Source organism: Talpa europaea, assembly GCF_964194135.1.
Source record: "Talpa europaea genome assembly, chromosome: 14".
NCBI lineage: Eukaryota > Metazoa > Chordata > Mammalia > Eulipotyphla > Talpidae > Talpa > Talpa europaea.
In genome coordinates this window covers 68,436,805-68,461,206 of record NC_140082.1, presented here as the reverse complement: position 1 = coordinate 68,461,206, position 24,402 = coordinate 68,436,805, and the positions used below count along the sequence as shown (strand labels likewise).

The 24,402-nt window shown below is 36.0% G+C and overlaps 1 protein-coding gene across 13 annotated transcripts in view; it reads right to left on the bottom strand.

Annotated features, from left to right (window-relative positions):
- Positions 1-24,402, bottom strand: part of RGS7 (regulator of G protein signaling 7) — a gene marked incomplete at both ends in the record, with an annotated part of 489,391 nt that overhangs the window by 31,138 nt on the left and 433,851 nt on the right. For 11 of the 13 annotated variants that reach the window (XM_084253313.1, XM_084253315.1, XM_084253318.1 and 8 more), the window contains 4 exons: positions 2,892-3,017; positions 4,526-4,636; positions 5,400-5,461; positions 7,674-7,772. In XM_084253313.1, the coding sequence (XP_084109439.1) occupies positions 2,892-3,017; positions 4,526-4,636; positions 5,400-5,461; positions 7,674-7,772 (398 nt within the window). The remainder of the gene's footprint in view (positions 1-2,891; positions 3,018-4,525; positions 4,637-5,399; positions 5,462-7,673; positions 7,773-24,402) is intronic. The other 2 variants (XM_084253309.1, XM_084253320.1) reach the window with 1 other exon arrangement.

Below are 24,402 nucleotides of genomic sequence, written 5' to 3'. Positions count from 1 at the left end.
TTATAAAATTCTTCATTATTTATGATGACAATGTTTGAGAAACTAGGGATAAATGGAAATTATCTTAAAATAATAAAACAAAAATATATATTACAAATCTACAGCTAGTATCATTCTCAATGGTGAAAAACTGAAAGCTTACCACTAAGATCTATTAAGTAATAAAATCTATTAAAAAATCTAATAGTAAGATTTATTAAATAGTAAAAAAATAAATTAAAGATCTACTAAATAATATTCTATTAAATAGTATTAGAAGCCCTAGCTAGAGGCATTAGGAGTCAAAAAGGAATCATGTGAAAATGGTATGATGATCCCCAAAGACTCCACAGAAAAACTAACTGAAACAATAAACAAGTTCAGCAAAGTTGCAGGACACAAATCAATACACAAAAATCAGTTTCTTTCCTAAATACAAATAATGAACTAGAAGAAGTAATTAAGAAAACTATCTCATTTATAATCTCACCAAAAATAATACCTGGGAATTAAACAAACAAAGGAGGTGAAGGATCTATACAAAAAACAAACAAACAAACAAAAAACAAACAACAACAACAAAAAAAAAACTATAGAACATTCTGAGAAAAAAAACAGAAAACAAAAAGAAATAGAAAGATCATCTCTGCTCATGGATTGGATGAATTAACATTATACAAATGCCCATCCTACCCAAGACAATTTACAGATTCAATGCAATCCTAATAAAAATCCCAGTGGTATTCTTCGATGTAATCAACAAAGGTTACTGAAATTCATATGTGACTAGTAACAAACCTTGGATAGTAAAAGTTCTTATGACTAGGAAAAAATGGAAGTATCACAATTACAAACTTCAAACTATACTTTAAAGACATAATCAAAACAGTATATTACTGAAACATAAACAGACACACTGACTAATGGAATAGAATTGAGACTCCAGAAATAAAACCACACATATATGGACAACTAACATATGACAAGGACACTAAGTATATACACTGGAACAAAAAAAGCCTCTTTGATTAATTTTACTGGGAAAATTGGACTGCCACATGAGAAAGAATGAGACCAGACCATTATCCACACCATACACACACAAAAAATTCAAAATGGACTCAAGTCTTGAATGTAAGACCTGAAACAATAAAATAACTAGAAGAACACATAAGCAAAAGAGTCTATTACATGAACTTCAGAAACATCTTTATGGACTCATCTTCAGCAGCAAGAAAAACAAAGGAGAAAAATAACAACTAAACTAAACATCAAACTAAAAAGATTCTGTACAGAAAAACAGTAATTGAAACAGACACCCAACCAAATGGGAGTAATATGTGTACACCATACATGTGATAGGGATTGATATTGAAGACCTATAATGATGATCTTCAATTCAACCAAAAGAAAACAAGCAATCCAATCAAAAATGGGCAGAAGAGTTAAATAGCTACTTCTTAAAATAAGAAATATAGAATTCCAACAGATATGAAAAAATCCACATCATCACTTATCATCAGAGAAATGCAAATCCAAACCACAATGAGATATCACCTCATACATGTGAGAATGGTCCAAGTCAGAAAAACCATGGACAATAAGCACCAGCAAAGTTGTGGAGAAAACAGAACTCTATTAAGCCGTGGGTGGAAATGTAGACTGGTCTAACCCCTACGGAAAAAAGTGTGAAGATTTCTCAAAAGAGTAAAAAATGAATCTACTATATGACCTAGCAAATATACTGCTAGGTATCTATCCAAAAAAACACACGAAAAACACTAATTTGAAAGGAAACTTGCACTCCTATGTTTATAGAAGCACTATTTACAATTGACAAGTTATGGAATCAACCTTAATGATGCAGAACAGATGAGTGGATCAAGAAGATGTGGTACATATACACAGTGGAATACAGATCAGAAATTAAAAAATCAAAAAAGTCTACTCATGCCATTTGTGGCAACATGGATGGAACTGAAAGGGATTTTTCTAAATTAAGTGAGCCAGCAGGAGAAAGATAAATATCAAATGGTTTCACTTATATGTGGAATCTAGAGAAACCAAACAAAGGAATAGACAAAGACAAACCCTAAGACTGCCCTTGAAAGCAGACCACAGATCTGAGACTCTTGTGATGGGAGGTGTAAGGAAAGGGGCAGACTAGAGAATGAAGGAATGGGTGGAGGAGAGCACGGTGGAGAGTTTGGTGGGCATTTTGGTGACTAGTAGAAATACTATTGTTGGCCTCCCTGGTGGCACAAGGGGTTAAACACCACACTATGAAGCAATCCGCAGCCTCTGCAGCACAAGTTCAATCCCCGGGCGGCCAGGTCGAAACCACATGGCGCAGCAGACCTATCCTGTCTCACCTGCTACTCCCCTCAGCAGTGTGTTTCAGTCTGCCTATTCTGTTCCCCACTCTGTCTCTGATGAATCCTCTCACCTCCCACATCTCTGACCTGTACCCCAGCTCTTATATCCATAAATAGATAAATCTTAAAAAAAAAAAGAAATACTACTGTTAATTCCCCTGAAAAGATTGTGAAAATGGCTGGTATTGCTGAATTCCAATGAAAATAAATGAATGCTGACACCTTTCTATAAATGAAATTTTTACAGGGCTGTATGGCTTATATAACTCTATAGATTATACATTTTTATGGAGTAAAAGTCAATATTTGACTGTTCTATAGTTGAAAGTTCAAGAGGCAGTGTATAAATAAAGCAGTCTAAAGAAGTGATAATATAGGCAAGTTTTATCTTGGTAACCTTTTTTTTTTAGCCCTCCGTTAATTCAACAGGATCACATCATTTTGGTGAGGTAATTGGCCATTTAAGTATGAAATAACAAGATGTATTACAAGTAGGTCTCTTTAGCATATAGCTTAAGACCCAAAAACATGTCTTACCTTAAGTTTTCTGAGCTGAATTCTGACTCTAGAAATTTAAGGAACTGTTCTCTCCCAACGGGGTCTTTTAATGCTTCATCCATGCCAAAACCCCATCGTTTTACCCTCTGCTGACTTGGTTCTTTGCTATAAAAAATAAAATAATGTCAAATATATTCATTTTAGGATATGTCAAATATATTCCTTTAAAGATAAGCACTAGTTTATGCCATTAAGCACTAGTTATATCACTTAAAATAAGCACTAGTTTATGCCATTTCCCTTCAAAATCATACATACCTTGAAACTTGCATTTTAAATTTATCTTTCATAAAAAAAAATCTCTGATGAATGGCTTGACATGAAATTATAGTGAGAAATAAATTAGACATTGATAACAGTTTAATTTGTATTAAGAATTAACTGCTAAGGGCCTCCCCACAGCCTCTGCAGTGTGGGTTGGATTCCAGCCAGCCAGGGAGTAGCCCACATGGTACAACAGTCCTCTGCTGTCTTGCCCACTGCTGCCCTCAGCAGTGTCTTTGGTCTGTCTGCCTGTTCTGCTCCCCGTTCTCACTGGTAAATTCTCTCACCCTCCCACGCCTCTGACCTGTACCCCCGGTTCTTGTATAAATAAATAACTCAAAAAAAAAAAAAAAAAGAATTAACTGCTAAGTGCTCCAAGTGGATTCCTTCTTTCAGTTTCTTTTTTTCAGCAAGTTTTTAAGGTAAATTATATTATAATTCTCATTTTATAGATGAAGAAATTGAGGTCAAGAAAGGGTGATAACTTACCAATGTCAGAGAATTAACAGGAGAAAATATTCCGGACATTTTAACCCTAGATCCCAATTTCTAGTACATAGTACTGTCTCATGGTGGTATATTGTACTGGAGGAAAGTGTACTAGGAGCCAAGAGGCTGAAATCCTAGTTTATGACTCTACTGTCAGTTCAATGTGTGACCTAATCCTGTTGGAATCATAACATTTTGGGGTTCCAGGTTTTTAATCTATAAAATTTAGAATTTAGCTAAGAAAAGGTCTGTATATTTTGAGTGTCTAAGTACCACTAGATGGATGCGAGAGGAAGAAGTCTATAAAATGCTATCTAGAGTAATGCTACATGATACTATAACCTCACTTTATAAAGTGATATGCAATGATTTTTTCATGACTTTTTCAAGATTGATAATATAATTTGTCCCTTATATAGCACATAAAAGAAACCAGGGAGTTCTAATTATACTTTGGCTTTCTTAAGAAGTCAGCCTCTTGTCAGATTCTCTTGGGATATTTCTGCTTTGCTTTAAAATTGAATTTATTGAGACATTCCTATGGTGGACTTATTTTATTTGAATACATAGATATTTGTGGCTATGCGGATTTTCAAAGAAGCTAAAGACAAGTGAGATAAATATCAAGAATTAAACTGCTTAGTTCTGACTAGCTGTCTAGAAACACTAACACTTCTAATTCTGTGCTGGTTCTTTTAGAAATATGAGTCTTAACAGAAATGCAAATTACAAGATTTAAAAACTATTACACTGAAAAAGAACTTTCAGTCTAGACTAATGTAGACACAAAGTAAAATTAGCTGTAGAATTTTTCCTATTATATGCAAACCCTAAAATAAGCACAGCTAAATGTCACCAACCTTGCTTCAAGCTCCCAGAAAGTCGTATCATCAGACAGCCATGGATTAGAAGGGTCAAGGGGTACAAGAAATGGGTCATATTCTAAATACTGTTCCGTATAACCTAATAGACTAGAGAGAGAGAGAGAAAAAATTATCTTCTTTAGATTTCTGGCTATAATTCAAAGTAAGGTACACAATAAAAATGCCTGATCAAGATCCTTGCTTGCGTATAGAGTGAAATTCAGTAACAGATTTAACATTTCAATAATTTATGTGCATCAAGTTATTTGCTTCAGAGGAGACAAATCAAAGAATTACTCCTCTCTGCATGCCTAAGACATGAGTCAATATCTTTCCATTAAAATGAAATAAAGTGGAAGAGGTTTATATGTATGTTAAAAAGGGGGGGCACAGGGAGAGAAAAGAAGTTGGAAAAAGGACTTAATTTCTCAAAGTGAGGACCTGAATGTCTTTAAAGACAGATTTAAAACAAAAGGAACATATCTAAATCTGAGTTTAATTCAAATTCTAAAGTCATGAAGTAACAGAATGGTATAAATATTAAGATGAATTTACAAAAGGCAGCCAGATGTAAATCAAAAGTTTCATTTCCTCTACCAGGAATGAAAAAAACCCAATTCTTTGGAATTATCTCTATCTGATTTTATTGTACAAATATTGGATTTCTATATGTTTAAAATGATAATGACAATGCTTCTATTTAAATTACAAACGAGTTCTATGGAAGTATTTTATGTGGAAAAAGAAAATAAATAGCATTTCTTAAAGGTTTTAAGTTATCATCCCTCCCCCTAACAATTTCTTACCATTTTAAAACACAATCATTCTCATATGATTTTTTAAATTTATGTGAACATATTAAAATACCTACCTATCAGCAACTTTTGACATTTTTAACCGATGTCTATCTAACTGTATTTGCCAATATTTTATCTGAAAAGAAATTTAAAGAAATAGTTACATAGATAATGGCATTATCACAATTTTACCCTAAATTCCAATAGATTGGGAAATTTTAAATGAGAATATATGTTCTTAATCAGTGAAATTTCAAATTCTGCTTAAGAAGTCAAACCAGAACAATTTGAAAGAGTTAAAAAGATTTAGAAAGAACTCATACAACTCAAGAAGAAATTACTAATCATATGATAAAATGAGTAGGATACCTAAATAGGGTCTTCTCAAAAGAAGACATATAGATGATCAGCAGGCAATGAAAAAATGTTCATTATCACTTATCATCAGGGAAATGTGAATCAAAACCACAAGATACCAACTCAAGATACCAGTGAGAATGGCCCATATCAAAAAGACCAGAAACAACAAGTGTTGACGAGGATGTGGAGAAAAAGGAACCCTCTTACACTGTTGGTGGGTATGTAGACTGGTCCAGCCCCTATGGAAAACAGTATGGAGGTTTTTCAAAATATTAAAAGTTTCTACTATATGAACCAGCAATACTACTTCTAAATATCCACCTGAAGATACAAAAACACTAAGTTAAAGAGATATATGCTTTCTTATGTTCATTGCAACACTGTTTACAGTAGTTAAGCTAAGGAAATAACCTATATGTCCAAAGACAGATGGATGGATTAGGAAGATTTTTTCCATACACACACACACACACACACACACACACACACACATGATACTCTTTCCATTTGAGACAACATAGATGGAACTGGAGGGGATTATGCTAAGTAAAATCAGTCAGAAGGGGAAAGATAAATAGTAGATGGTGTCACTTCTAATTGGAACATAGAGAAATAAAACAAAGGGTCAGATAAATTGAAACCAATTTTAAAAACCCTAAAAATCTGTCTGTAGAACTGAGGCTATGGGAAACGAAGGGGGTGGGGAGAGGAGAGGATAAAGTGGGGAGGGATCAAAATGGAATATAGTAGAAGACTGTGGGTGTTTGGTATTAGGTGCGATTTGGTAACAACACCTAAAGGGGGAGATACTTTTACCATTGTAAACTAAATGTTACCTCAACAACAACAAAAAAAGCATTAAAAAAATATAAAATCTGTTTGAATGTAATCAATATCAATTTAGAAGAGTGATGCATTTAAACATTCTGCCTGCTTTAACAACATGCAACTTTATTTATTTATTTAATATATTTTACATCATTTTTCATTTTTGCACATTTTAATGGTATAGCAATATATCCATGGAAAATAACCAAATGAAAATCATAATTCCTTTTCAAATATTGAATTCAGAAAATAAAATGTATTGCTACTATAATTTCAAAATTAATCCTACTCCCTACTACTATCCAACAAAGCATCAATGATAAGTGTTTTGAGAAAAAAAACATTAACATTGCATTTCAAAGGCTCACATGGGTAAGAACACATGCAAAATTCAATTTAAAACTCTGAATTACTTATCCTTTATGGTGATTATAAATAAACTGGAAATTGTTTGTTAGTACACCGTTGATATCAATATTACAACAAAATGTTAACAGGAAATAGTCAAAAGGTGGGGAAAGCCCCATACCTTAATCAATCAAGAGATTAAAATATTATTTAATATAGGGAACACTAGAGTTACATGGAATTCACACTTATGATCGACTGGTGAAAAAAGAAGTGATATATACCATGACTGTATACTATTGTTGGTAAGGAAAATCTACAAGAGGGTTTATTGAGAGCAATACTATAAAAACAAGAATAAGCACCCTTTTGTAAAGACCACATCTTGTGAATCTGAAAAACACATAACTCAATGTCCCCCACCTCTTGTTTTCTCATTCTTAAAGACAGAGTTCTAGAGTAAAAAAACAACTCTTGATAATGGAGACACATATGAATCAACATACATGACTTTTAAAAATTGGCTCCAGGATAAAGGACTTGAGGAATTAAAAAGTTTTGAGAGCCATATCTCTAAAGATACTATTGATACTATTGATACAAAAATATCTAAATGATACTATTGATATTTATTCAAATATTTACATATTTCAAGAATAGATAATGTCATTGCCTTTTAAATTAATATCTTCTATATGAAATAGCCAACCACAAAATAATCTTTTAAAATTCTCACTGTTTACATTCACCATCTTGTCTTCATAACTGTCACTCTGTATACCACTGAAAGTTCGTTTTTTCAGTTGACCCACCTGTTGTTGTAACTCATCTTCTGTTGGAGGTTTAGTTTCTGGTGTTGGTGTGTGAGTAGGACTGTGACCTCTAATGTCATTTTGCAAACCATAGACAGACTATAATAAAAAAAAAATAGTTTGTTAGTATAAAATACCACTTGCAGTCAGATTTTCTAAAAGGCCGGTTTTTGTTATATATTCAGTAAGGTAGAGCCAAGCTTTGTTGTGTATTTGATTACAGTTTTATCAAAATTCAAAATGCACTGCTATTGTAAACATATGAATATAAAATAAAAATTCAGCTCTAAAATATGTGATAAGCTTATTAAATTAGAGAGAATTATTGGTTATATAAAAGAGCATGGTAAATATGATAAAATTTAGACAAGAACACAGGGTACTGAGTTGGGGAATAAAACAGATATATAAAATATAATAAGGCACAAAAATTAAAATACAACCAGATTTTCATTTGGGAAAAATTGGAATACTGAACAAAGAAACTGAGTTAAGAATTCCACTTCATGTTTGGTCTATAAGAGTAATCAAAAACACCCTAGTTGTTCCTATTTTCCCATTTAACATTGGATTATTTATCTCACAATACTGGACTTGCCATTTGGTATTACTGGGTGCATTTGCCAAAATCAGTGACCCCAAAGTTTTCACATATCTTTGTAATTTTGATTCCCCAGTATTTATTCTGTGAAGAGGTTGAACCCACAATTTAGGAACACTTTATGTATGTGTTTCCTTTAACCTTTAATCTTTTTGTTCTTGCCTATAGTACCAACACCTTGGAACTCAACTTATGTCAATGAATACCCATTTCAAACCAAGGACTGGCTGATATGCTTAAATTCATTATTAACAGGACAGAACTGAATGGCTTGAACTTTCTCTTTTCATTTTTTCCCTTCCTTCATTCTCTCAACATTCCTTAAGCATTTACTAAACATTAGAGACATAGAAATAAAAGATAGTTATGCTTCCTCTTCCATTAAAACAAATAACCTAGTGCAGGGGAAGCATGATTACACTTCACACAAAAAATTAAAACCACAGGAAATATTCTGGCAGAAATAAATAAGAGCATACAAACAATGAGATTTAATTACTAATGAAGAAATAGAAAAGACCTATACAAGACTACAGCTAGTCATATTTGAAGCTGAGCATATAAATAGAAGAGCCTCTAAACTCAGAAAAAAACAGTTGATGCTGATTTTTAAAGATTAGGCAAATAAAAGGTCACAGGTATGCAATAATTGTACTTCTAAAGTCTGCTGCTTTTATTCGGCGGTGTCATATTAATTTTCTTTTCTTTTTTAAGATTTATTTATTTATTTATACAAGCACTGGATACCGTCAGAAGCGCAGGAAGGGGAGAGAATTCACCAGAGCCAGTGCAGGGAGCAGAACAGGCAGACTGATGAAGTACACTGCTGAGGGGAGCAGCGGGCAGCAAGAGAGGCCAGTGTGCCATGTGGGACCCAAGCACGGCGGCCGGGGATCAAACCGGCGCTGCAGAGACTGTGGGCAGCTTCGCAACCCAGCGCTCAACTGCTGCGCCACCGGGGAGGCCCTCAAATTAATTTTCTTTGGAATTTTTAAGTTGTACTTTCTATGTGCAACATTCTTATTAATACAGACTTTAATCTGATAAGGTCTAATTCCAAGCATGCTAAATATTTCTGGTTAAAATAATTTCTTTAAATAATTTATGTGTATGATAGCTCCCAAAATAACGTATTTAAAATAACTCAAGATTCTTTGGAATTAAGACAAGATAAAAGAACACACCTTCTCAAATCATGAACATAGAAATAATGCAGCAGGTTTCTAGATACACTTTGTGTAACAAGAAAATATGTTTACTGAAAAGAAAATTTGAAACATGCCAATAAACCTTTACGAAAAGTTGTTATAAACACTTCATTCACTTACTTTCTTTTCATAAAAATGTACAGAGAATTTGGAGAGTTGGTGATAATACTTAGAAAAATTTCCTTTTCCAAAAAGCTAACTCCCCATAAACAAAAAATTTCCCTTTCACTCTTCTCTCACTGTGTTGAAGAGATATCAAATTATTTCAGATTTGCAGGTAAGTGGGTGGTTCCCAAACTGATTGGACAACCCATGTATGTAGTGCCTCACAGGGTGTTCTAGTAACTGGATCTATGAATTGTTCAAATGTAAAATTATCTTAGTTCAATTTTCACTGCTTCACATGGGATATAGAAAGCTTTGAGAGGCATAGTATCCCAGCCATGCACTGCTGAAGAGCATCGTAAGCAGAGTAGATTTTCTGCTCATTAAAAATACTGTAGTAAATAGGAATCTAAAACAAGCTTGACCACCTCCTGGATCTCCATATTAATTTTTGGTAAGGAAAACAAAGAAAAAATACCTCTAAGTTGTGAATTTTCCTTGGTTTAATTACTTGAAATTCTTTAAAGAATTTATAGTTCATGCAAAAAGAAAAAGGCTTACAAAACAAGTTAACTGACAATTTTAATAATAAGTTTTTGGTCAAGATTAAAAGTAATTATAAAGTGCCAGAAAAATGGCACTTATGGTATTAAAGACTATCTTTTTTTTTTTTTAATAAATTTTATTGTTATATTCCCCATAAAATTGCAGCCCCCCCATTCTGACCCCAATCCCTCCCCTCCCGCCCCCGCCCCCCTAAAAGAGTCTCTGGTTCATAGTTTTTTGTTGATTTTGATTTTCACTTTCTTATATTCATTTTCCTGGTCCCTTATTTAAGTTTTCTAGATTCCTGCTATGAGTGAGACCATCCGGTATTTTTCTTTTTCTTTTTGGCTTATTTCGCTGAGCATGATCCCTTCCAGCGCCATCCATGTTGCTGCAAATTGCATGTGTTTATCTTTTTTGAATGCTGAGTAATATTCCATGGTATATATGTACCACATCTTCTTGATCCAGTCATCTATTTTTGGGCATTTGGGTTGTTTCCAAAGCTTAGCTATTGTAAACAGTGCTGCTATAAACATAGGGGTGCAGGTGTTCTTTGGAATTGATGTTTCTGTGTCCTTTGGGTAAATACCTAGGAGTGGAATTGCTGGATCATATGGAAGCTCTGTTTAGTAGGTCCAGAAATCTCCACACAGCTTTCCACAGTGGTTGGACCAGTTTGCACTCCCACCAACAGTGCAGAAGAGTTCCTTTTTCTCCACACCCTCGCCAACATTTGTTGTTGCTAGTTTTTTTAATATGTGCTATTCTCCCTGGTGTAAGATGGTATCTCATGGTAGTTTTGATTTGCATTTCCCTGATGACAAGTGATGTTGAACATTTTTTCATATGCCTGTTGGCCATTTGCATTTCCTCTTCAGAGAAGTTTCTTTTTAGCTCTTCTGCCCATTTTTTGACTGGATTATTTTCTTTGTTGTTGTTGAGTCTCATCAGCTCTTTGCAGATTTTTGTGATCAGTCCTTTATCATTAGTGTTGGGTGCAAAAATGTTCTCCCAGTCGGTGGGGTTTCTCTTTGTTTTTGTTATTGTCTTTTTTGCTGTGCAAAAGCTCTTTAATTTGATGTTGTCCCAGCTGTTTATCTTTGCCTTCACTATCACTGCTTTGGGTGATGTGTCTGTAAAGATGTCTTTGATGTGCAAATCACGTAGTGTTTCGCCTATATTTCCTTCTATATATTTTATGGTTTCAGGTCTTATGTCTAGTTCTTTAATCCATTTTGAGTTGATTTTTGTGTATGGTGTGAGGTAGTGGTCAAGCTTCATTCTTTTGCATGTAGCGACCCAGTTTTCCCAGCACCATTTATTGAACAAACTTTCTTTGATCCAATGCATATTCTTTGCTCCTTTGTCAAAGATTAGTTGACCATAAATCTGTGGGTTTATTTCTGGATTTTCTATTCGATTCCATTGGTCTCTGTGTGTGTTCTTGTTCCAATACCATGCAGTTTTGATGATTATGGCTTTGTAGTATAGTTTGAAGTCTGGTAGTGTGATGCCTCCATTCCCTTCATTTTTTTTCAGGAGAGCTTTGGCTATTTGGGGTTTTTTGTGATTCCATATGAATTTCATCAATAATTGTTCTATTTCTTTGAAGAATGACATTGAAATTTTGATTGGAATAGCATTGAATCTGTATATTGCTTTTGGAAGGATGGCCATTTTAATAATGTTTATTCTTCCAATCCATGAGCAGGGGATGTCTCTCCATTTCTTTGTGTCTTCTTCTATTTTTTTTAACAGTGTTTTATAGTTTTCTTTGTATAGGTCCTTTACCTCTTTTGTTAGATTTATTCCCAAATATTTGATTTTTTTTTGTTTCAATAACAAAAGGGATGGTTTTTTTGATTTCTTCTTCTTCAGATTTATAGTTTGTGTATAGGAAGGCTACTGACTTTTGCGTGTTGATTTTGTATCCTGCCACTTTACTGAACTGATTGATGAGTTGAATTAGCTTTTCTGTGGAGTTTTTGGGGTTCTCTATGTATAATATCATATCGTCTGCAAATAGTGATAGTTTGACTTCTTCTTTTCCTATTTGGATTCCTTGGATGTCTTTCTCTTGTCTTATTGCCCTGGCTAGGACTTCCAGTATTATATTGAAAAGCAGTGGTGAGAGTGGACATCCTTGTCTTGTTCCAGATCTTAATGGAATTGCATTCAGCTTTTCACCATTGAGAATGATACTGGCTGTTGGCTTGTCATAAATGGCCTTTATGATGTTGAGGTATGTTCCTTGTATCCCAAGAATTTCAAGGGCTTTTATCATGAATGGGTGTTGCACTTTGTCGAAAGCTTTCTCAGCATCTGTCGATATTATCATATGGTTTTTATATTTCTTTGTGTTGATGTGTTGGATAACGTTGATTGATTTTCGGATGTTAAACCATCCTTGTGTCCCTGGAATGAATCCTACTTGGTCGTGGTGAATTATCTTATGGATACATTGTTGGATTCTGATAGCTAAAATTTTATTGAGGATTTTTGCATCAGTGTTCATTAAGGAGATTGGCCTGCAGTTTTCCTTTTTTGTGTTGTCCTTGTTCGGTTTTGGTATTAGTGTAATGTTGGCTTCATAGAACGTGTTTGGTATTGTCCCTTCCTTCTCAATTTTTTGGAAGAGTTTGTGAAGGATAGGCACTAATTTGTCTCTGAATGTTTGGTAGAATTCATTTGTAAATCCATCAGGTCCTGGGCTTTTGTTTTTGGGGAGGTTTTTGATTACCATTTCAATTTCGCTAATTGTAATTGGTCTGTTTAGGTGTTCTATTTCTTCTTTATCTAGCTTTGGGTGATTGTAGAGTTGTAGGAATTTATCCATCTCCTCTAGATTGTTAAACTTGTTTCCATATAACTGTTCATAGTAGTTACTGATTATTCTTTTGATTTCTGCTGTGTCCGTTGTGATTTCTCCTCTTTCATTGATGATCCTGTTTATTTGTGCTTTCTCCCTTTTTTCCTTTGTGAGCCTGGCTAGGGGTTTGTCTATTTTATTTATTTTTTCAAAGAACCAGCTCTTGGTTTCATTGATCTTTTGGACTGTTTTTTTAGTTTCAATTTCATTTATTTCTGCTTTGGTTTTTATTATTTCTTTTCTTCTACTGGTTTTGGGGTTTTTTTGGTGTTCTTTTTCTAGATCTTTGAGCTTCGAGATTAGGTTGTTTCTTTGCGTTCTTTCTTGTTTCTTGATGTGAGCTTCTATTGCTATATATTTTCCTCTTATTACTGCTTTTGCTGCATCCCATACATTTAGGATATTGGTGTCCTCCTTGTCGTTCAATTCAAAAAATTTTTTAATTTCTTCTTTGATCTCCTCATTAGTCCAGTGGTCTTCCAGTAGTGTGGTTTTTAATCTCCATGAGGTAGGAAAGTTCCTTGCCTTCTTTTTATGGTTTATTTCTAGTTTGATGCCTTCATGGTCAGAAAAGATAGCTGATATGATTTCAATCTTGGTGTATCTGTTGATGTTTGTCTTGTGCCCCAGTATGTGATCGATCCTGGAGAATGATCCGTGTGCGCTTGAGAAAAATGTGTACTCCGTTTTTTGGGGGTTTAGTGTTCTATAGATGTCTGTTAAGCCCAATTGCTCTAGGTCCTTATTTAGAGCTTTGGTTTCTTTACATATTTTTTGTCTTGTTGATCTATCCATTGTTGATAGTGTTGTGTTGAAGTCTCCCACTACGTATCTGTTTTCTCTGATGTCTGTTTTCAGAGAGGACAACAGTTGTCTGATATATTTTGGTGCTCCTTCATTTGGTGAGTATATGTTAATGAGTGTTATTTCTTCTTGAAGTATTGTCCCCTTGATCATAATGTAGTGACCATTGGGGTCTCTTTTTATCTTTTTGAGTTTGAAATCTGTTTTATCTGATATAAGTATAGCTGTTCCTGCTTTCTTTTTTGGTCCATTTGCTTGTAGGATTGTTTTCCATCCTTTACCTTTGAGCCTATTTTTATCTTTTGTAGCTAAATGTGTTTCCTGGAGACAGCAAAAGGTTGGGTTTTGTTTCTTAATCCAGGCTGCAACTCTGTGTCTTTTTATTGAAGAGTTTAGTCCATTTACATTTAGAGTTAATATTGATATGTTAACATCTGTATTTGCCATTGTTTGTCTTTCCTTTGATTTTATTTATTTATTCTTTTAATAACTTTTTTTTTTTTGGCCTTCTTTCATTGTTATTCGTCCCTCTGAGGTTCTGGCTTTAGGACTCCTTGTAGTATTTTTTGGAGAGGGGGTTTAGTTGCAATGAAATTCCAGAGTTACTGTTTGTCTGGGAAGGTCCATATTCTTTCTTCAAAGAGGAAGGAGAGCTTTGCGGGATAGAGTATTCTTGGTTGGCATCTGTTTTCTTGGAGTCTGTTGACTATGTCCCTCCACTCTCTCCTTGCCCGTAGTGTTTCTTCGGAGAAGTCTGATGTCAGCCTGATTAGCTTTCCTTTGAATTTTATCTGTTTCTTCCCTCTTGCCAGCTTCATTATTTTTTCCTTGACCTGGATTCTTGGGAGCTTTACTATTATGTGTCTTGCTGTATTTTTCCTTTCGTCGTGGAAGTTTGGTGTTCTTCTTGCTTCTTGTATATCAATTTTCAGCTCCTTCTTCACATTTGGGAAGTTCTCTTCAATTATCTCTTTGAATATTTTCTCTGTTCCTACATCTCTCTCCTCTCCTTCTGGTATTCCTATAACTCTTATATTTCCTTTCCTCATGGAGTCAGATAGTTCCCGAAGTCTTTCCTCGTTCTTTTTCCTTCGTACTTCTCTTTCCTTTTCTGTTTTGGTTCTTTTTATTTCTGTGTCTTCAAGATTACTTATTCGTTCTTCCATTTCATCTATTCTGCTTTCATTGCTTTTCCCAGAATTCTTTAGTTTTTCCATTAATTCTTTGATCTCCTGCATTTCTTTTACTCCCTCTTTAGGGACTCAATTTCTTTCTTCTGACCATTGTTTTCCCTCTCTAGGGACTCAATTGCATTCTTCTGATCGTTGATTATTTTTCCCTTATCATTGTTTTCCTTTATGACTTCTGTCAGTTTTTTAATCACGGCAATTTTAAATTCTCTTTCTGGAAGGCTCAGAAATTCTTCCAAGTTATTGTCGTTGCAATCTGGGGGCTGGTTTTCTTTTTGTGGTGTGCTTTTTCTCTGGAGAGTTGCTAGGTTGCGTGTGGTTCTTCTCCTCCCTACTGTCTGTTTTCTAATTTGCCATATGCGTTGGGACACTGTGTTGTTGGGACTGGCCGGCATCTTGGGTGGGCTTCTCTGCTCCCCTCTGGTTCCTCCAGGAGTCATCTGTCAGTTTCAAGCAGTCTTTACTGGAGAAAGGTCCCTGTTCTAAAATGCCGATGTGGGGACACACTCCCCTGTGCGCCTGGTCTGCCCCGGCGGTGGGTTCCTGCTCCCCCTCTGGGCTTGGACTGCAGGCCAGAGGGGGTCTGGAGTGGGCGAACTTCCCCCGCTCACCTCTGGCTCCTGAGGAAGCCTTCTGCAGGTAGTCTTTACTGAAGAAATGTCCTTGTTCTAAAATGGTGATGTGGGACACACTCCCTGCGTGTCTGGTCTCAGGCACACTCTTCTGCGCGCCTGGTCTGCCCCGGCTGTGGGTGCTCGCTCTCCCTGTGGGATCAGACTACTTGTTCGGAAGGGGCCCGGCATGGGCTAACTCCCCAGCTGGCCACTAGCTCCTTCAGGAGCCTCTGCTGGCTTCAAGTCGCTAGGTGGCGCCAGAGATCTCTCCTAGTACCCTTGGGGAGCTGATTTTCCACCCCGTGGGACAGGGAGCAGAGCGGGGATGGTAGGGTACACCTCAACGGCTTTGGGGTGCTGTGTCTGCCTTGTGCCCCACCGTCGTGGGGAACCCACGCCCCTAATTTCGTGCCCTGGGTCTCAGTTCCAAAGCCCTCAGTTCCAGGACGCGGGCTGTAGCCCAGATCAGTGGTGCGGGAATGGTGCCTTTTGAATCCCGCTTCCCTGCCTGGGCGCCTTGTTCCTGCTCACTCAGGGAGGCCTCCATGGTCTCCCTGCAAGCCTAGGTCGCAGGCGAGGGGACCTGGGCAGCTGCAAGCCTAGGTCGCAGGCGAGGGGACCTGGGCAGCTGCGATCGTCAGCGCGCTGCTTTCTGCGCAAGCTTACCTGCGCAAGCTTACCGGGCAGCTGGGGCTGTGTGCTGGTGCTGGTCTCCTCCTGGGGGGCGGAGCTCTCTTTAATGGTGCCTGGAGCTCACCTCCACGCGGATCCTGCAGGGTTCTCCACAGCTCCCGTTCACGGGGTGTGGTGGCTGAAATAGTTCCTTTCCACTCACAGTCCCACTTGCTGTGTCCGTTTTTCTTGTTGGCCGTTTTGGTTTGTTGTTTCCCTCCTCTCTGCCGGTCGGAGAGTGCCGACTTTGTGGGCGGGGGAGGGGAGCAGGGTTCTGCGTTTCCCTCCCTTCTGGTCCTCTTTTATGGCAACTTTCTTCTTTGGGAAGTTTGCTGGAGTCGTCCGTTTATCTTCCGTGTCCCAGTTCTCACTGGGACCTGCCGCTTTTCCTCCCTATTAACTTTTTTTAATGGGAGATCTTACTCGCAGCGTCTCCTCGCCGCCATTTTCCTTAATAGCACTTTAAAGACTATCTTAATATTTGCAGCTGAAGGAAATCAAATTATATTCTTGTGATCCATTTTAATAGCACAGCAACTTCTAAATCAGGATGTTTTGACTTGATTAATATCCTTTAATTTATCATGTTGCATATATTAGCACTTTTCATTCAAATGAATATTAAATCATATTTAATATTCATCATCCAAATGAATGTTAAATAGATTATCCACCAAATAAAACAATTTCACTTCCTATATAAATCTGGACATATGTGTTCCCCTTGATATTTTAGAAGAGATTTAAGTTTTGTTTTTTGTTTTATTTTTTGCAGAGGGAGGGTCATTTAAAATAAAAACCAAAAAAATGCAATTGTTTTTCCTTTTATGTAGATTGTAGTGTTGGATTTTCCTAACTGGTAATGATGGAGAATATTTCTCATTCCTTTGGATGGCTGAGATCAATTAGTGAATGGATTATGATCATATCTAATGCTGTGTGAAAGAAGCCAGTGGAGAGTGAAAGACCGTAAGTTCCTGCATCTATTCATATCCAAGGCCAGCTTGACCCCTCAATATTCTGTAGGCTTTAGAATATTCACCCTTTCATGCATTTTAAAATGTCAAATTTGCCTAAAATTTTACTGTACTTATTACTTAAACCATTCTTGGTTATTTTAAAATATAAGTAGTTTATTCTATTATGTAACACATTAAAATTTAGACTTACACATTTGGCATATGGAAGTGAGGAAATGTCAGTCTTTTTATATTTAAACAGTTATAGTCACTGCATTAAAAGTAGGGAAGCTATATGTGTAATAACAAATTTGTTCCAGGATATGACAAGCTGTTAACTAACATATTAAGTGAATTGTTAAAGAAACAAGAAACAACTTATGTTGTTTTGAAATATGTTTTGAAGTTGCATACATACAGCAATTCAAAGTGTTTTTCAGTCACATATGTACAAGTGCATTTCCTCAGATTTCCTGTTGTTCTAAGACTATTCTATCTGTTGTCATGTAAAAGGATCCAGCCTGTTATGATTTAATTTTATGGGCCAATGTGGTTAAACTATGGTGTTCAGATATGTGCTCAAACACTGTATTTTGTTAGGATGGATGAGATTGAAATTTAAATCACTGCAATATGAGTAAAGCAGATTATTCTACATAATATGGGAAGGCTTCATCCAATCAGTTGAAGGGTTGACTACAACAAACCAGGAAGAGAGCTCTCACCAGGGATGAAATATGTCTGTACCATGGCCTTGGACTTCTAGTTTCGAGAACAGTGGGAAAACTAATTCCCATTTTTTTAAATTAATGTATTATTAATGAAGTACCTTTTTCTTACACCTTGACAGTATATGATTTCTCCCCTCAGATGTAGTCACCATATTTTTCCCCAACGCCAAAACACCTGCAGATTATCACCATAGTCCAACATGCACTTCCATCTCCTGTTTTTACCTTTACTGCTTGCCCTATCCCGCCTGCTCCCTTCCTGAATGCCTTAGATCTATGTTCTGTTTTCAAGGTTTCCTTTTGCCTGATCCTTTGTGTTCTCTATATGCCAAATACAAGTGAGACCATCCAATATTTACCTTTCTTTTTCTGGCTTATTTTGTTTAGCTGTGGGTCTGTCATATACGGCTTTTATTATTTTAACCTGTGTTCCATTTATCCCAGGTTTTTCAAGGGGTTCTATCATAAATGAGTGATGAATCTTATCAAATGCTTTCTCAGCATCTTTTGATATAATCATATGGATTTTCTTTCCTTTATGTTGAGGTGAATTACACTGATTGCTTTTTTGGAAATTAAACCATACTGGTATCTCTGGTATAAATCCCACTTAGTTATGATGTATAATCCTTTTAATACATTGTTGGATTCACGTTGCTATGATTTTATTGAGGATTTTTGCATCTGTATTCACTAAGGAGATTGGTCTGTAGTCTTATTCCATTGTATTGCCTTAGCTTGGTTTTGTTATTAGTGTAATTTTGGCCTCATAAAATATATTTGGAAATATCCCTACTTTCTAAATATTTTTGAAAGATTCTGAGCAGGGTAGGTATTATTATTTCTTGGAAAGTTTAGTAGAAAAGTCTATTCCTGGACTTTCCTGTTGTTGGGGGAGAGTTTTGATTACGTTTCAATGTGCATGCTTGTCTGAGAAGTTCTTTATTTCTCCCTCATATCTGAAGAAGAGCTTTGCAGGATATATTGTTTGTGGTTGGTTATTTTAATCTTGGAGTATTTCGAACATGCTCTTTCATTCTCTTCTTGTCTGTAGTGATTCTTCAGAGAAACCTGTTGGCCTAATTATGGCCTATTTGGAGTCTTGGAAGTTTTACTACTATATATCTTGCTGTAAATCTCCTTTTGTTAATATAAATTTGTGCTTATATAGCTTCCTGTATTTGTGTGGTCAATTCACTTTCAATTATGGGTAGTTTTCTTCCTTTTTTTAATAATAAATTTTATTTTTATATTCCCCATACAATTGCAACCCCCTTATTTTGACCCCAATCCCTCCCCTCCAACCCCCCACCCCCCATAGAGTGTCTCTGGTTCATAGTTTTTTTGTTGATTTTGATTTTCACTTTCTTATAGTTATTCATTTTCCTGGTCCCTTATTTAAGTTTTCTAGATTCCTGCTATGAGTGAGACCATCCGGTATTTTTCTTTTTCTTTCTGGCTTATTTCGCTGAGCATGATCCCTTCCAGTGCCATCCATGTTGCTGCAAATTGTATGTGTTTATCTTTTTTGAATGCTGAGTAATATTCCATGGTATATATGTACCACATCTTCTTGATCCAGTCATCTATTTTTGGGCATTTGGGTTGTTTCCAAAGCTTAGCTATTGTACTTTCAGTTCCCTTCTCTGTTCTTGTTTTGGTATTCCTATAATTCTTATTTTTCCTTTCTTTATGGTGCTAGATAATTATCTAAGCATTTATTCAATTTTTCCTTTCATCTCTCTCTCTCTCTTCCATTTTGATCCTTTCATCATTTGCATCTTTGAGCAGATTAACACATAACACACATATACACAAATGTTTTGAATGTTTTGACAACATATACAGTTGTTTGTCTACATTTTCAGTGTGTGCACCCTTCTTAGTTCATGAATTATGAGAGCAAGATCATTTACCCCTGACTACTTAAAGACCAGTATTGCCATCTGGCATCACACAAGTTAAATCTGCTATTAAATATATTTAAATATGTTGATTGAATGGATAATTCCAGTTTTTAATCAAATATGAACTAAAGTTGCAGTGGTGGTAGCAATTCTAAAAGACAAAATTCTGTGTGTGCTCAGTGTCTTATAATCTTGATAAATAATATTAATTATGGATATTCTACCAAATTCAACATTTCTGACTATGAGAAGCTATAATTCTCAAACAGCCAGAAAATCAGTGTTGCCCAATATTTGAAAACAGTGTATGTATGCTACTTCCGATAGTCTTCTTCAGACATTTATACTTTCCTTTGGTAATTTTGGTGCTATATAGCTTTGTATTGGATCCTTTATTTATACTGGCTATTAGACTGCACTGATTCACTGGCTATTAGACTGCAAGTGCCATAAATAGAGCTAGAGTGCCACAATTATATCTCCTTATAGTATTTCATCTTGTTATGTCTTGTTTTTCCATCATTAAGAGAGGACTGATGGTATATGAAGAGCAACAATGAGAACAATGTAAATTAACGTTTTTCAAACTTTCATAAAGAATTATGCCTTATTAAATACTGGTAATATGTCAACAAGTTATAGTCCTAAAAAGAGAGTGTCAATAATGACTAATATTTTTAAATTCTACCTTGTTAGTTCATGTACTTTCTCTACCAAATTAGAACTTATCTCAGTTAGTTGGTCTGTTGGGGAAACTTAACATAATGTAGGATATTTGAAGAGTAACGTTTCAAAATTCAAAAAGTAGTGAGAGATGACATAATGTCCTTTTTTGAGAACTGAGTACATTTTGAATCTTGGCCCATAAGTTATATCCTGGTGCACTCAGGATATCCTGTGAGCAGAGGATAGAGAGAACTGAGTAGGGTGGTCACAGAAATAAGACTCATATAGGTTTATTGATTTGGTATTGCCTCTTTCTCTCAGACAATTCCTAAAGGCAAAAGCATTTGAACACCATGTCCGAATAGATTTTGTGGCACATTTTCTGAGCCTTCTTTATACTAACAGCACGCTGCACCGCCATCAAAAAAAGGAAGGATATTTGGACCACATTTGGACCTTTGAACATAATGCTTATGTTTCTATGGATGAAAGAAAAAGGCAATAAATAATACTATTAAAAGAATCTAGTGTCTACTTCAGGGACACATACATAAAAAAGGCCACATATCAAAAGACAGTCAATTTTGTGGAATGCCTTAATCTAGTGATGCCAAACTTGGGCTGTTTCCTCACAGTTGACTGCTATAAGCCATACATTCTTAAATAATTAATTATTTGAAAGGAATGCATACAAATGCCTTGACATATGTGCATTATTTAAAAAAAAGATAAAACAGGTAGTGGCCTCCCCAGTGGCACAGTGGTTGAGCGCTGGGTTGCGAAGCTGCCTGCAGCCTCTGCAGCGCCAGTTTGATCCCTGGTCACCACATGGTGGCGAGGGTCCCACATGGCAAGACAGACCTCTCCTGCCTCGCTTGCTGCTCCCCTCAGCAGTGTATTTCGTCACTCTGCCTCTTCTGCTCTCCTCTCTGGCTCTGATGAATTCTCTCACCCTCCCGCGCTTCTGACTGTACCCAGTGCTTGTATAAATAAATAAATAAATCTTTAAAAAAAAAAAACAAAGATTTTCCACTAAAAAAATGTGGTTTTGTTCATCAAATATTTAAAACTATTAAGCTTTTGAACTTAATCTTGACATATATTTTAAAAAAATATTAGTAGTTAATTATCAGTCTTCCAATTAAAAAAAAAGTATGACAGTATTTACAGGTGCTTGCAATCTGGAAACCAAAAAGAATGAGATTTTGAGATGTAAAATGTGTATGTGTATGTATGTTTGAAGACATAAGCAATAAATATTTTTTGCTAGAGGTGTAAAAGATTAATGTCAAGATAAAATGATGTATGATATAGGAAAACAAAAGGATGTTGGCAGTTTGAGAGAAAAATCTTGAAATGGTCATTTTGTGGGCAAGCTAATAAAATTAAGTTTGTGTTATATGAGCTTCCAGATTATCTTTTAATATCAGTAGTATACTTCCATAAAACTAAGTTTTATTTTTTCCATCTTCTTAAAGAGAGAAAAACATTCCTTAACTATGGTCATCTTTTTGGTATGTTGTTTAAATGGCTAAAGGTCTAATACTCTAAAGTATCTAGCTAGAGAGAGAGTAAGAGCTATCCTGTCAGTATTACCGAAGTTTGTCAGAGAAATACTATTTTTTTAAAGATTTATTTATTTATTTATTTATACAAGCACTGGGGACAGTCAGAAGCACGGGAGGGTGAGAGAATTCACCAGAGCCAGAGTGGGGAACAGAACAGGCAGACCGATGAAATACACTGCTGAGGGGAGCAGCGGGTGCAGCAGGAGAGGTCTGCGCACCATGTGGGACCCTCGCAGGTGGCCAGGGATCAAACTGGTGCTGCAGAGGCTGGGGGCAGCTTTGAGAAATACTTTACACTTAAAATCTTGGTCAGTCTGTGCAAATTAAGTACTATGTTATATGATTTGTATAAATTTATTAAGCCTGTAACAAAACTTCCCTGAGAGTCAACATTCTAAAAATGCTGAAACAAATTGGGCTGATTTAGATATATCAAAATGTCATTGAGAACATTACCATATAGGGAAAAATGTTAGATCTTTTCAGCATGTATGCAAAATTAATATAAATATTCTAAAATGATAATAAAAACACACAAAACTTAGCATCTAAGATGTCCTGTTATAATACCATTCCTGGTCAGTTCTGGTTATTCTGAAATATGGTGTATCCACAAAAGTTGAGCAAACTTCCTTATAAATTGCTTTGCAATGAGATTTTAGCTATGGTTATGTTGAGTCTTTTCACTATTTATAGAGGTTACTTACCAAACTATGTATTCAGAAAACTTCACAAAAAAGGGCCTGAAAGTACTCTGAAAATATAGGTTTGCCATGAAACTGAGGAAAACTGCAAAGCTTATAAAAATCTGGACTCATAAAAACTGCTATAACAGAATATTGAGACTTACTACATTGGAGCGGATACACTGAGAGGACTAATACAATTTTAAAGACTTAAAAATACTGTTTTTTTAATATTTTATTTTCATTTCTAGAAAGTTTCTCTTTGAGCAGTGCTATGATCTGTAGCAGTGGCAAATTGCCTCTTTTTATGAACAAACTGGAACATTTTCTTTTCTCTCTCTCTCTCTCTCTTACAAATGGAAAAACTTATTAAATACTTATATTTCTCATCACAATGTGTGTATTTGCATCAATCTCTTTTCCGCCTATAACAGAATGTTAGAAGCCTGAAACTTTGGCTGAAATGTTATACTGAAAATCAGACTACTTTCAGGAATCCACGGATTTCAGAGACTTGGAAAAAGACATCATAATATCTTGTTTTCAGGGTTCCAAATTTACCAAGAAGGGAGATGAAGGCAACTACCCCTTGGCAGACCCAAAGACCCCAGGTCCTGGAGGAGAAAAACTTACCCAAAGACGTAAGTAGTGCAGCAAAGACTGATGGTGAGAAATTTACAGGGTACCCTGCTCGAGAGGCAGACTGTTAAAAGCTCAGCTGATATTCCTTATGAAAGGTTCCAGAAAGGCCAATTTAAAATGTATACATTACATTTTGTTATTCTTGTGTTTCTGTAGAAGAACTGGCCAATTTCTCTTAAGCTAGACTTAAGTTGCAAACAGTTTCTACTGTAATATTGTAACAGGGTGGTCCCCAGGAAAAGGGGAGGTTCTGGGTTTCCTGCCCCACCCAAAGGAGGGTGAACAGAAAGAAGAAAAAGCTGGAGAGGAGACTGGGGGAGGAAAAAAGCAGGATGGAGAGCAAGAAGGAGGCCTGGAGGAGGCATGTGGAGCAGGATACATGTGAAGAAACTGTGCTTGCTTCTTGGTTAATCCTGGACTGGTTGAAACAGATGTGGGTGAGAGACCTTGGGGAGTTTAACAATGGCAGCTTCCAATCTGATTTTGATTTTGCTCTTTTCCTCTCAGACTAGTCTCACTGTTTTTGACCCTTTTCTATAGGTCCCCACCAGAAGGTTCTTTAGACTTTTTGCTTTGGGTCAACCTTATTTACTGGGCATTTACCCACAAGGAGAAGGGTAACTTTGGGTGCTAGATTTGGAAATTATATCATTTGTCTTTTCTCTATTGTACACTAATTGTATTAAAGTTACTTTCCATTAAAGGTCTATATGTTTTGTCTTGATGTGGTGGATGACATAACCTATTTAGAGAAGGCAGGTTTAAGAGTTCTGGGGTGCCACTCTCCCTGTCCGTAGGTTTGGCATGAGGGTAGAGAGAAATAATTTCAGGAATTGTTTTTTTTAGTATATCAGTTTCTGGGGTCTCGCTAGTGGCGCAGCGGGTTGAGCACAGCTCTGTGAAGCTCTTCACAGCCTCTGCAGCACGGGTTTGATTCCTGGCCAGCTGGGGGAGATTC